This window comes from Onychostruthus taczanowskii, unplaced genomic scaffold (genome assembly GCF_017590055.1).
Source record: "Onychostruthus taczanowskii isolate IOZ18803 unplaced genomic scaffold, ASM1759005v1 scaffold23, whole genome shotgun sequence".
Taxonomy (NCBI): domain Eukaryota; kingdom Metazoa; phylum Chordata; class Aves; order Passeriformes; family Passeridae; genus Onychostruthus; species Onychostruthus taczanowskii.
Genome location: NW_024499573.1, coordinates 4,519,851 through 4,533,474, shown reverse-complemented (window position 1 = coordinate 4,533,474; position 13,624 = coordinate 4,519,851). Strand labels below are relative to the sequence as shown.

At 39.6% G+C, this 13,624-nt stretch overlaps 2 protein-coding genes across 4 annotated transcripts in view; one reads left to right on the top strand and one right to left on the bottom strand.

The window, feature by feature from the left end:
* Positions 1 to 2,845: 2,845 nt before the first annotated feature.
* DUS4L (dihydrouridine synthase 4 like) lies at positions 2,846 to 13,477 on the bottom strand. 3 transcript variants are annotated; one of them, XM_041405424.1, is made up of 7 exons: positions 13,433 to 13,477; positions 12,636 to 12,770; positions 12,245 to 12,366; positions 8,824 to 8,941; positions 7,299 to 7,421; positions 5,760 to 5,986; positions 2,846 to 4,202 (listed from the first exon to the last, which is right to left on the bottom strand). In XM_041405424.1, the coding sequence occupies exons 2-7, from the start codon at positions 12,743 to 12,745 to the stop codon at positions 3,952 to 3,954; spliced, it is 951 nt and encodes a 316-aa protein (XP_041261358.1). In that variant the 5' UTR covers positions 12,746 to 12,770; positions 13,433 to 13,477; the 3' UTR covers positions 2,846 to 3,951. The 3 variants fall into 3 exon arrangements, with proteins under 3 accessions (XP_041261358.1, XP_041261359.1, XP_041261357.1); XM_041405425.1 differs by lacking the exon at positions 13,433 to 13,477 and adding an exon at positions 13,203 to 13,426 and having other exon boundaries at positions 12,636 to 12,789; XM_041405423.1 differs by lacking the exon at positions 13,433 to 13,477 and adding an exon at positions 13,203 to 13,426.
* Positions 13,462 to 13,624, top strand: part of COG5 (component of oligomeric golgi complex 5) — a 173,255-nt gene continuing 173,092 nt past the window's right edge. Inside the window, exon 1 of the mRNA XM_041405419.1 lies at positions 13,462 to 13,583. Within this exon, the coding sequence (XP_041261353.1) occupies positions 13,529 to 13,583 (55 nt within the window). The 5' untranslated portion in view covers positions 13,462 to 13,528. The remainder of the gene's footprint in view (positions 13,584 to 13,624) is intronic.

Sequence of the window (13,624 nt, the reverse complement as noted above, 5' to 3'; positions counted from 1 at the left end):
CGGTCAAACAGGCCTGTTTAGGCCTCATGAATAAAACAGTATTCCTGTTTTATCCTACGGTCCTGCTCAATGCTTTTTATCTGTATACCAAAGCTCCAATCACATTATTTCCATGCAACTCTCCTTCTTTGCTCCTGCATAAGAAGGACATGCTCTGATCACTTTTTCCTTTTGATCCTAGCAGATGCTGAGGTGCTGCCAAGTGGGAGAGGGTACCTTGTCTACCTGGGCATCACCAGCACTCTTTGACACAACTACTTGCTTTGGGGAATTCTTTCCCAATTAAGTTCCATCAACATGAGACAGATAAAATGCCGTGAACAGTAGTTCTTTGTTACTCTAATCCATTGGAACTGACATGGGGTGGGAAGTTCTTGCATAAGCAGTTTTGAGCAAAACTGTTTGCAGCTGCTCACAATCTGAAATTGTTTACTTAAAATTTCCCAGGTCTGCAGCCTGGGGATGGAGCCAGTGTGTCAACATTTTTCTAGTTGTTGCCAAGCAATGTCTGGATGAAAGGTTACATCCCAAATAATTGTTTATGCACAACAAATACTGGAGAGAGCTATAAGGAGTAATTTCAATCCAATCTACACAGCATGAATAGCCCCAGTTTTAAGTAGTATTTCCAACACATTTTCATAAACATATTTAATCAGCACTATAGACAAAACACAACCTGTTAGAATGTTCTGGTTATTACATTTTAGCTATTGGCCTACAGCCAGTATACTTCACTGGAGTTGTTAAAACCTGAATAAAGACTTTCCTTTAATTACAGAGCAGTTTCCATTTCTGAGCTGCTTACTCATTTCTTTCTACCACTGTAAGCTACTCTCCCAGTAGCAAAGCCTCATACTGATAGGACTGTATTCACCTGTCCTTGATGTCACAGCCTTGGAGCCACTTTTTCACTTTAGGGGCTCTGTAAAATCTCAGAAAGTCTCACTATGAGTGTGATCACTGTGCACTTCCCTGCAGCTGATGCATGTTCCCCACCAACCCAAAATGAGAGCTGAAGAAAAGAGATGTTCCTGAAAACATCTGAGACCTCTCTTCTCCTGTTGAGTGCACTCTGCTGCTCCTGGAAGGAATTCTAACTGAAGCTGCAGAAGTCTGGGTTGTTCATCTAAAGCTGTCTCTCATATACTGAATATGATGATTATGATGCCACACTATACACACACACACACACACACACATATATATAAATAAATATAGTGGCTGCCTGCTTTAGTGAAAAAAATTCACAAACCTTCAAGCATTACACATAAAAGGAATACCTTCCTCTTCCATCAGGGAGGTGACAAAGTATTCAGAAGCAGAAATAGGAATGCCTGTATATTAACAGCAGGTTAGAGGAGTGAAATCAAATAATTCTCTTTTGAAACAAAAGGAAAGTTTAAACTTGTTCTGTTCTACTTTGGCTTCTGTGACAGCCTTATCATCACACACTGCCTTTGCCCAACCATCAACCCAAGAGAAAAAATTTAACAATAGGCAATAGAGAAAATGGAATTGTATAGCCTGTGTGAGAGTGCTGGGGTTTCTGTAGCAAGATTTTGTCTAAAAACAACACTGGTAGCTGAATAACTCTCATCCTTAGCAATTTATGTATATTGGAACAGTGTGGTGTTCAATGTATGTCTTAAAGACTCCAACTCTGCAGTTGTTCTATGGAAACACACTGAAGCATGTTCAGATGCATACAAAATTCAGAATGGAAAGTGAACAATTCATTTCACCCTTGAAAAGGGATAATGAATTTCCACTGACTTTTACGATACATAAACGGCCAGATCAAGCACTCCATAATTACTACCAATATTAACAGCAACCTAGGTCTTGTACTTCAGGCAGAAATCTCTGTGATTAATCTCACACAGGCACAACAACTGCTGCCTTCAAAATCGTCAAGTACTCAGTTCCTAAATAGGTCAAGGTATTTCCAGTCCCCTAAAATTCAATTTTACCACTACTACCGAAAAAATAAAGCCTTTGTGATGATTATATATAATAAATTATTCTTCTCTGCTCCTTGAGGCTAATGGGACAGTTTGCTACATATAGTAGTTGCTAGCTAAATCATAAAACTCTAAAACAAACGGCAACAAAGGACTTACTTAATACTTTCACAAATCCTTTTCTTTAACAATTCAGTTGCATAGTTTTACTTCAGAGGAAGCTGGAGGCATTTCAGAACTGAGGAGAAGAGTGTTGCAACATAACTGGATGAACTTGATACTGGAAATTTGGTAGTACAAAATACCTAGTCATGCAGTGGGAAGTAAGAACTTTTGCTCTAAATCTGGGAGCTCATAATTTACTTGAAAAATATTAGTTGAGGAAAAGTGAAGTATTAGAAGTAAGAATTAACTGTAGAGGACACTGTTGGGAATTTACCTGGAATGCTATATAGAACTGTGCCCAACTAATGTCAAGAAAACATTATAATCCAGAAGTGTGAAAAAATAGTTGTCTGAAGGAATGGAGACACACCAAAAATGGTTGCAGAGGTTGTCTCAATTAGCCTAGGAGAGCAAAGCATGTCTGTAGTTTTCCATTTGTTAGCACATCGGAAGGTGATCATATCAGAAGAGTTACGTAACTTTGCTGCCTTAAATAGTGAACTGGACTTGATGACTTGGGTCATGCCTTTCAAACTTTTGTTTACATGCCTAAATCAGACATATTCATTATGAAAAATAATCAAGTATTTTATGCTATTGCATTAAAAAATGGTGATAATTTAAGATACCTGAACTATGAAAAGATTTGGAGAGTAGCATCAAAAGCAAGCAACCCTCCTCCAGATTGCTGTCTAATAAAAAAAATTACAACTACATACAAAACCAAGTAATTTATTTAGAAAACCTTGAACTATTCACATGTATATTCATAGAACAATCACAGTCAGAAAACTCGGCAATTTTTGGTATGAATTTCTGTGTAAACATATAAAGAAAAAAATATTTGATTACAAATAATTGTACTGTACAGTTTTGTGAAATTTTCCTTGCAGAAAAAATGCAGCTGGTGTGTAATATTATCTTGTTCTAATTTTCACTATTTCACCCCTATATAATGATTCAAAGCCAAGTGGCTGTCATGCTTAGATAAGCAACATGCCAGCAGGCAGAAAGGACTGCAAGAGCCCCACTGAGAGAATCTGTCAGCTTTTCTTTGACCTAAAAAGTTCTGGCTTGGTAGATGATAGGGATTTAATCTTGTATACAATTGTTCTACAGTAGATAAACAAAACTGAATTTAGTTAGATTAAACTTAAAAATCTTGTTCTTTAGATTCAGCTAAGTTTGTACTTAAACTATCTCTTCCTTCCTAATTCTTTCCCTCTTCATTTTCCTTCTTCCTTCTTCCCATAATTGTTTATCTATTCTGTGTTTCTTTCGCTATAAGAAGCATGGAATTTCTTCTAAGTTATAAGTTACAAAGTTTTAGGCTGCAAAAGAAACATCAAATTTAAAAAAGGATTGTATGATGGGCTTTAAGCTTATGTTATCTAAAGCAAAAACTTCTACAGTTGCTCCCTTTGTATTCTTTTGGTTTGAAATTACTGTCATTATCTATAATTAGTCCTGATTTTAGGAGGTTTAATATAAGAAAGGCCCTAGTTTTGTAATCATATTGCTGTGAGCAATTATCTGGTGAAAAATTAAATTACCAGGGCCATACAATAATCAATCCTCCCTGTAGTAGTGCATTGGAAATAGAATGACACATTTGTAGAATCTTGAATATTCTCTAGAGCGAAAAATGGAGACATAAAAATCATATATATCATATCATATCATCCAAATAATAATGTTTTGCTGTGTTGAAAATACTTACACAATATACAAATATGACTAAAAAGTAAAAACTCAATGAAAACTTTTACAGTTTATCGACAATTGCAAAATACAAGTTTACACAGGACTAACATACTTCCATTTACCCCAAACCATAATGGTCATTCAGATAATCTAGTACTGCTGAGGTGCTTGATAAAACATTAAAAACTTTTTTTTCTTGTTTTGAAGTGATGCGCTCCATCATGTACATTAAGTGGTGGTGAAAACACGTGAAAGGAGTTCCATGCTCAAGAGCAATGTCAACCCAGTCCTGGATGCACTGAAAAGGTGTCTCCTCATATCCTGCAAACATAGCTGGATTTGCCAAGAGTCCTCTAGCCACCATGACACCTTCAAATTGGAAATTAAAGCAGTAAGTTACATTCTAGTTTCAATTTTATGCTAAATCTTCCTGTAGATTTTGTACAACACCCCTTAGGACACCCACCCAAAGCTTACAGATAGTAGTGGGACAACAACGGGGATGAGTATTACAGCTGTATCAGAGAAATCCATTGAACAAGGCAAACCTCAGAATATCTACAACACCTACCAACACATTCCAGAAATTCTGAAACAAAACACAGGTCACAGAAGCATTTCTTCCCTTCTTTTGAAGCTGCAGCTAATTTGTTCTTTGTTCTTACTCGTTACACACATTTATTGCCTTTGTAACACAAAATTACGATGGAAAGAGACAAGAGGACCAATAATTTTCTGTGCAACTCAGTCTATTCACTGTCCTTCCTCCATTAAGAGCTCAATGGCTCAATTAAATACATTTTAGACTCTTGATCTGCATAAATCTTTCTGAACAAGTGTGTAGTGTATTTGCAACTCTATTCCAATACTGTCAGATAAACCCATTCTATTGTAATTTTTCTGTGATTAAGGGATTCTGGTTTTCTGCACTATCAAGATGCAATCTATCACACTCAAGCCTTTCTTAAAAAATAGGATGATCAAAAATGAAGAATTTCTTTTGTCATTGTCCATGACAGAAAAAACTGAATGTTTAATATTTTTGCTACTGAAGGTCAGCTGGTCTATGAGAACATTTTTTTTGTATTATGCATTTGCTTCCTGCTCTGTATTTGGGGAATGTTTAATATTTTTGCTACTGAAGGTCAGCTGGTCTATGAGAACATTTTTTTGTATTATATATTTGCTTCCTGCTCTGTATTTGGAGGGAAAGTCACTGTAAGCAGCAGGGCAGCTTGGTTCAATTTCTGTTGTAGCTATTAAACAGCAACAGTGTCAGCAGCAACCTGCCACTTGCACTGATCTCTTTCCTGTTTTTCTGCAGCTGGAAGACACAAAGTTTGTAGATACAGATTACCTTTTCAGAACATATATCAAATTTTCATGTCTTGAAACCACAGACAGTTGTAGGAATCTATTGTGACTTAATAACTGCAAAAATTCCCAAATTCTATGACTGAAATGAAAGTGCAATGTCTCACTGTGTCCTTGAAGTTAACCATCTGGCTTAACAATATACTCCCTTTTCCATGGTGTTCTTACTGTAGGAAATCTGCTCCCATGTGCAGGAAGTAGAGATTTCCAAGTGGAAGTTTACAGTTCTTTAAAATGATCAGCTCCATAAAAAGACAGAATGTCTGAAGGTCCCCCTGAACTCCACTACTGAGTGATGAGATAGCATAATTAATCACGGAGCTTTTGTAATTTGCCTCGGAAATGATTATTTGTGGCTTTGAATAGCAGTGCTCTAGTGTTCTGATGATCACCAGTGATTCTGCTTATGAGTTTTTTAAGGCATCTAAAATATCCTCTTTCATTTGTCTCCTCGAGGAGAGAAAGCACTCAAATCATGTCCTACTTACATGCAAAATAAATACCTTCAAACCTGGTAAGTTTACTTAGAGAATAGAGTATGTTTAATCTTACCATCTGCTTCTGTCAGGTGATGAACATTTTCAGCATCTTTTAAAGATTTAATGTCTCCATTAGCCACAATAGGTATAGACATGCTTTGTTTAATTATTTTAATTGCATCGTAATGTACAGGTTGATGCCTTTCTTCTATACTTCTCCCATGTACTGTAATCCATGAAACTCCAGCTGCTTCAGCTTTTTGACACAGGTCAACTGTTCTTTTTAAGTCCTCATGGATCCTAAAATTGCAAGGAATGAAAGCAGTAGGTAGTAAATTTCCTGGCCTATATAAAAAGCACTCCCCCATAAGGAGGAATTACCACAGATTTCCATAAATAACAGTAAAAAGACAATATTACAGTTGGGAAACAGTGTTTGATTTTTGGGGTGTTTTTAAGATATATGAGTTTAGTGTATGGAAACTGGTATTTAATTTAGCATTTCCCAATTATATCACATCTCTGTAATATACATGGTAAATTTTATAGAGACTGAGCAAGGGTACCCAAAAAATCTAAAATCAGCACCATGATTTTGCATATTTTGTGGGGAAAAAAAACATCTAATTTATAATAGTTCCCCTTTCCAGAAGGATTGGAAACTGAGTTGCAACTTAAATGACAAGTAACAAAAGGCACATAGGATATATGGTTAAATAATGGATCAAGAATGGTCATAGAATCATAGAATGGTTCAGTGTGGAAGCAACCTTAAAGACCACCCAGTTCCAATTCCCCTGCCATGGGGAAGTAGTGGATCTTCCACTAGACCAGGTTGCTCAGAGCTCATCCAACCCGACCGTACAAACTTCCAGGGATGGGCATCCACAACTTCTTTGGGAAACCTACTCCAGGGCTTTACCACCTCCACAGTAAAGAATTTCTTCCTAATATCTAATCTAAACCTGTCCTCTTTCAGTTTGAAGCCATTCCCCTTTGTCCTGTCACATCATGCCCTTGTACAAAGTCTGTCTCCATCTTTCTTGTGGACTCCCTTTAGGTACTGGAAGGCTGCTGTAAGGTCTCCCTGGAGCCTTCTCTTCTTTGGGCTGCACACAAAGCAATGAAAAACAAGACTACAGAAGTTTAGAAGCTGATGTAGGGAAGCAGAATGTATTCCTTACAGCAGCTGTGGGACCAGTTCTCAGTTTTATTACCCATACCCAACCATAACTGTGGTTCTGCTCTCTAACAGCTCACAAAGCAAATCCTTGTGATGATACAGACTGTGCATTGCTTTTCTCTTATAGAAGCCCTCATCTTTTACCTTGTACTTTCATGTTGTTTGGATTGCAAGAGAACTCTAGCTCACAGTATGTTATCTGGGTAAGTAGTCAAAGGCTGTGCTGGTTCTAAGTTTTCTATTACTTGCCCCAGACATTTGACTCAAAAAATCTCAGCAGCAAAAAATCTTCACATTTAAGGAAATTACTATAATGTGTGTATTGCATTAACAGAATTATAAATATTATTACTATTACACTAAATTCTTTAAGGGTAAAAAAAAAAGGATTCTTCCATGTACCACAAACAGCACTTAAGTTAGACCTACCTTATTTTAATAGATACTGAAAATTTAGGGTTGTCGATCTGACTCCGTACATGTCTCACCATATCTTTAACAAGCTCAGGTTTATTTATTAAGCAAGCACCGTAACCTTCTGAAATCGCCCATCTTTAAAAAGAAAAAGAACACTCATAGTCTACCTTTGAAGGAATGCAGATCAAAACCAGTTACATCCATCACTTTCTCTCCTTATGACCTTCAGAATGTGTGGTTAAGTGAACAGAGATAGTACTGGCTGTAGATCAATTATTTGTTTGCAGTTTGGTACAGATCCTGGTTCAGTCTCCATTGTGCTACCAGAACTTTGGACAAGTTCTAATCTCTTTAAGTTCAATTTTCTGTCCACAGAATGGACTCATAAGGAAAATAAATTAAAATTTAATCTACAGTGCATGCATAAAAGAAATAATTTGATGATTCCTCTTCCCCCTGTCATGGATTTCTTTTAAATAGATGACAACTTCATATTGAAAAGGAGGATTTTTTAAAGTGCAAGTAAGGATATTATTTTAGTGATATTCTGGTCTCACTATTTGACTGGCAAAAATAACCTGCCACTTAACAGCAGCAGTTTTTAAAATAATTTTCCTATAAAGGCACATAAAGTACACCAACTTTTGTTATTTTGAAACTAATTTGCACAAGAAACAAACAATTCAAATGTAAGCATATATTTTTGGCCTAAAAGAAATACACAGTTTGACATACTTAACTGTAGTTAGCTTAATAAAACCCCAATATTTCCATGCAGAAGCCCCAGATCTCTCAGAAAGGCTTTCTCAAATACTATAGTTTTAGGTCAAGAAATCCTAATTGGAATAGAGAAATTACATTTATTTGCACTGTAATATTATCTTTGACTTTCCTACATTTTTCAGGTCTTTATTTAGAAAAAGACTGCCTGACACACATGTAATAGATGGTTCTCAATTGAACCAATTAGGAAAATCTTACTACTCTGTTTCACTGTCAAGACAAAATCTTTATCAATTTATGTGAGAAGTACATCACTAATTCACTATACTTACAAATGTAATAAAAGATGGAAGAAATTGTTTTCACTACTTTATCTGTGTAATTTTATTTTAAAGGCTATCCTTCACTTGCAGCAAGTCTGAGGCATCACGGACTTGCCTCATTATTCTGGAAATTGCTACATCATTATTCAAAACACTCTGCAAATTATTTGCAGCAAGCTCTTTTTGGTAGTGCACATTTAACAGTTGTTGAGAAGGGATGGACATTTCTGAGCCAACACTCAGTATCTCAGAAATTAAAAAAGGCAAGTTGGCAAATACATATAGTTTTCCCAGTCTCACCATGGTGACAGGCAGCTGGGAGCACTCAGAACAGCACCCTACCACATAGACATTTCTGACAGGTTAAAAAGTTCTTACTCTCTTGAAATCTATTTTTAGGTTAAGATAGAAATTATGATGAAAAGGAAGACCAGCATTCTTTAGTCTCTTAATTATTTCCCCATATTTACCCAGCTTGTTCAAAACTTTACCTCTGAGGACAGCCACAGTTTAGGTCTATTCCATCTGCAAAAGGACAGATGATCCGGGCAGCATCACACAAAACCTGTGCTTCTTTAGCAGCAAACTGAACAATCAGTGGGTGATCACCTATGCCAATGAAAAGATATTTAGAGATTTAAAAATTCCCAGAAAATAAAAAGAACGAGTTCTAAATTTTGAATGCTATTTTTGTATATTGTACAGCTGTCTGACCATGGTCCTGGCAACCAAGTATGGGTGACCCTGCATGAGCAGGGTGGCTGGACAACATGACCTACAGAGGTCCTTCCAAGCTCATCTGTTTGTGATTCTGTAAGCCCTCAGTCACAAATAAACAAAAATAGCTGGCCAGGGGTTACTTACTAAGTGAGTGTGTCTATTAACAGAGGTGGAAATTCAGACAAATATAGGTGTACTACACAATTGCTGGCTTAACATACACTTTCTGAATGACACTGAATGACAGTTGCTAATCTTCCACAAAGACCATCCACGAAACCAGGCATTCTAATTTTCAGCAGCCTTCATGCTTGTACATGTCTGCATGCTGCCCCTTTGCTGTGCTGTCTTGCCAGGTCTGAAACTTGCTTACAGAACAATCCTTCAGGAAGGAACTAAAACACCCACAAGCTTTGCCCTTCCTCATCCCAGCCCATCATTTTCCCTTTCTGTGCCAACATGGCTGGTTTTTGTCCACAATGTGACACGCAGAACTGGAATGAGCACACGTGTGCAGAAGCAGCTCTAGCAGCTTTGTCTCTAGCGAGAAACCAAAGTGCCAGTGCTCCTCAGCTTGGGTCTGCTGAACTACTTGTGATTTACTAAGCCCCTGCAGAGAGCCAGATGGTCATTTGGAACATGAGTTCCTCTTTTACAGCTACTGCATTACATTAAAGGCATCTCAGATATCTCAAGCAGTCTCAGCACTCACTTTCCATATAAACAATTGCTGTAGTTAAGAAGAAGCAGCATGATATCTGAGCACTGATGGAAAGAGATGAGCCAACAAATGCACAAAACAAGTGCACTTCTTGTACCGAAGAGACCACAAGTGCTTTCTGAATGTCTTTCTGTTTTAGAGGAAAGTGGTTATTGAAATGCTGGAGATAAAGTAAGAAAGGTCATGACTACCCTCTCAATCAAGCTGAGACACTTCTAGAAGTTACCTAAAAATCCAGCAAGCAAAAAAAAAATTGCATGCATATTTTCAAAAATGTCCTCTTAATACAGTGCTCTAGCTGAAGAGATTTACATTGTTACACCTAATATTTTAGAATAAGCCCACATGCCTAGTTTCTCTTTGTTGAGCATTAAGTAATAAAAATACTGAGTCTAGCCACATAAAATTTTTTAGCAGCAGCCACAAAGAACACCTACCTCTGAGAAATACACAACAAGGAAACATTAATGCAGCAGAAATGTAAAATATCAATTGCAAACCTACCCCACTAATTAGAAGACAAAATCCCCAAACAGCCAGCAAGTTAAACACAAAACCACACAAAATATAAATGCCAATAATGTAAATACTATAATCTGGTCAAAGCACGAGGCAGAGTGTTTCACAGGCCTGTGAAATTAAGGACAGCATAAAACATCTGAGTAGGAAAAAGATGTTGTTTACAACACTGAAACATTTCATCTCCTCTTTCCCTGTCCCATCACCCCCCAGAATACACTCCATATCTGAGCTGCAGAACTTCAATGCCACCATACTTTGTGTAGATCAGAAGTGTAAGTAAAGTCAAGGGGGGCAAACTAGTAACTGTGGAGCTTTGAGCCATATATATTTGAGTCAGTTATGTTCTTACTCATTTATTTTTACATACAATGAGTTAACCATGGATTTTTTGAAGTCGCATTCCACTCATAAGAGCCTACCTGTGCTTTCCAATGTGAATTTTCTCTGTAATTTCTCTGTTCAAATTGAATAATGCACCATAATACACAGCCAACACTAAAGCAGTGAAGTACACTTTCCCTATTACATATACACTTACGAAACCACAAATTCTGAGCAGACTGAATCATCCCAATTCATAGACCCTACACTGATCTTACTGGCCTGTTAGAGGTGCTTTTCGTTCCTCCAGCTGCAGCTATGCTCATATATTCCTTGTCACTGTTCTGCTGCAGCCACTTCATGCCAACAGATCTCTATCATTCTTATCACCTCTTCCCACATACTTCAGATCTCTTTATAGCCATGACACTGTACAAGTCCTCATACTTCTTTTTATAGCTGTTCTGGTTATGTTTCTGTGCCATGCCTGAAGCCTTGCTTCTCCCCCTCAACTCCAGCCATGCTTAAACCTCCTTCTGTGTCTCTTTTGTGCTTTCTTGCGCTCATACCTCGAGTCATCCACCAACAGCCCCTTCCACCTTCCAGTCTGGCTAATATGAAACCCTTCTTCTTTTGTCAGTCCTTGACTCCACTGTATCAATGGCTGGTCTATTACTTTTTTCACCTTCAGTAACACTCTTATTTTTGCTAGAGACTAGAAAATTTTCCTGGATGAGTTAAATGTTTGTCTCTGAAACACACACGAAACAATTGCTAGAAAAAGAATCTTACTGCTGTCTTGTACCTGGCCTAACTGTGATGGATGGAGTTACTTGTCAAATTTATTTGAAGTTCATTTATAATAGCCAGTGTGGTGCTGCATTTTGGATTTTGTGATAAAGCCAGTGTTGATAATTCACAAAACAATTGTTTTGGCTGTTGTTGCAAAGTACATGCACAGTGTCAAAACTTCCTGGTTTTTTCACTTTCCTTCGCCCTACCCCCAAAAAACAGACTGGGGTGGGCAAGAAGTTTGCAGCAGACAAAGCTATGACAAAGCTGACACAAACAGAAACAAGGAGTATTCCATACTGTATAACAAGTATATCAAGCTCAGCAAGGAAACTGGAATGACAGTGAAAGAAAAAGGTGGATTGGGACATGGAATTTTTGTTCCAGAGCAGCTACTGCTTGGAGAGTGGCTTGGCTTTAGTGTGCCAGTAGGAAGAGAATGCCTTTGCTTGTTTGTTTCTTTCCTTTACATATTAAGCAGCCTTTATTTTGACAAATGAATTTTTCTTTCATTTGCTCTTGCTATTCTCCCCCTGTGCTGCTGGGAGAATGAAGGAGGAATGAGTGAGCAACTATGTGTGGTCAGCCCCCACAGATATAAATCACTTTGGAGGCCTTGATTTCAGGTGGAGACAAGGTTTTCCACTATTTCATTTCACCCACTATCACGGGACTGTGCTTACTCTCACTTAGACTATTTGTGTTTTTATAATCAGATTACCAAAATTATTAACAGATGTCAAGGTCTGTAACCCACTTCATTCACCTGGTCAATTCACCTGGCTTACGACCACATAAAACATTCTGATGAGGCAATGGCTTATTAAAAATAATACCTTTGTTTGTTGTGAATTCGCTGTCTCTGGCTTTTGCAGATCTCACAAAATCAGCTGCCACTATCATTGGTGTGTAACACAAATCACAGCTGTACTTCCTAACCAAGGTTCTGAAAGCCAACCTGCAGACACATGAAGATTAAGAGGTAAATAGTTAAGGCATTTTTTCTGATTAACTACCCTAAAATGCTGTTCTAACATGCAGTATTGTGGGAATGTTTGAGTATTATATTTGTAGGTCTGTGATGAAAATATGTAAAATAAAACATGTCCTACATCTATCTGTGTCTTAAATAAAAGAGAAGGTAATCACCCATTTTTAGTCATGATAAATTTGAGAAACAAGTTTCTAAACAGAGAAAATGACAGAGTTGACACGACAGTTACTTACTTTGAATAGCGGACCATAGGAGCACATATTTTTACAACTTGCCCAGAATGAAACAAATCCATGGGATCTTTTAGTTGGCATTCTTTAGTTTCTCTGATGTCATCAATCATGCATAATTAACAGTCCTTTCGGCATCTGGAAAAACAAACAGCGTCTGAAACGTCCGTCATTCAGCTATTTTTCACAGGCTATGCTGCAGAGCAGCACAGTTTACACAGCACTTCGTTCTGGTGAAGCGGCCGGCCAGAGGCTGCTCCCCCGCAGGGTGCCGGGGACGGCTCGCTGGGGACAGCCCTCCCGGCACGGCCCCTCACAGCACGGCTCCTCACGGCACGGCTCCCCCCGGCACAGCCCCTCACAGCACGGCTCCCCCCGGCACAGCCTGCCCCTACACAGCCCCTCACGGCACAGCTCCTCACAGCACGGCTCCCCCCAGCACAGCCTGCCTCTCACAGCACGGCTCCCCCCGGCACAGCCTGCCCCTGCACAGCCCCTCACGGCACGGCTCCCCCCAGCACAGCCCCTCACGGCACAGCTCCCCCCGGCACAGCTCCCCCATGCACAGACCATTCGGGCACGGCTCCCCCCGGCACGGCCTGCCCCTCACGGCACAGCTATCCCCTGCACAGCCCATTTGGGCACGGTTCCTCCTTCACGGCCCCTCACGGCACAGCTATCCCCTGCACAGCCCATTTGGGCACGGTTCCTCCTTCACGGCCCCTCACGGCCCAGCTCCACCCAGCACAACTCCTTCGGGCACGGCCCGGGCCGCGCTCGCTCCCGGCGGCCCCGCTCACCACGTGCCGCCGCCGCCGCCCGCTCCGTCGCGCGCCTTCGCCATCATCGCCGCGCGCCGCGTCCGGGAGTGACGCGCGGGCTCCGGCACCGCCAGCATGGAGGAGGCGGGGGCCGCCCCCGCCCCGGCGCTCGCCGAGCTGCGGGCGGACGGTGAGGCACGGCCGCGGGCTCGGGGGGCAGCGCCGGGCACA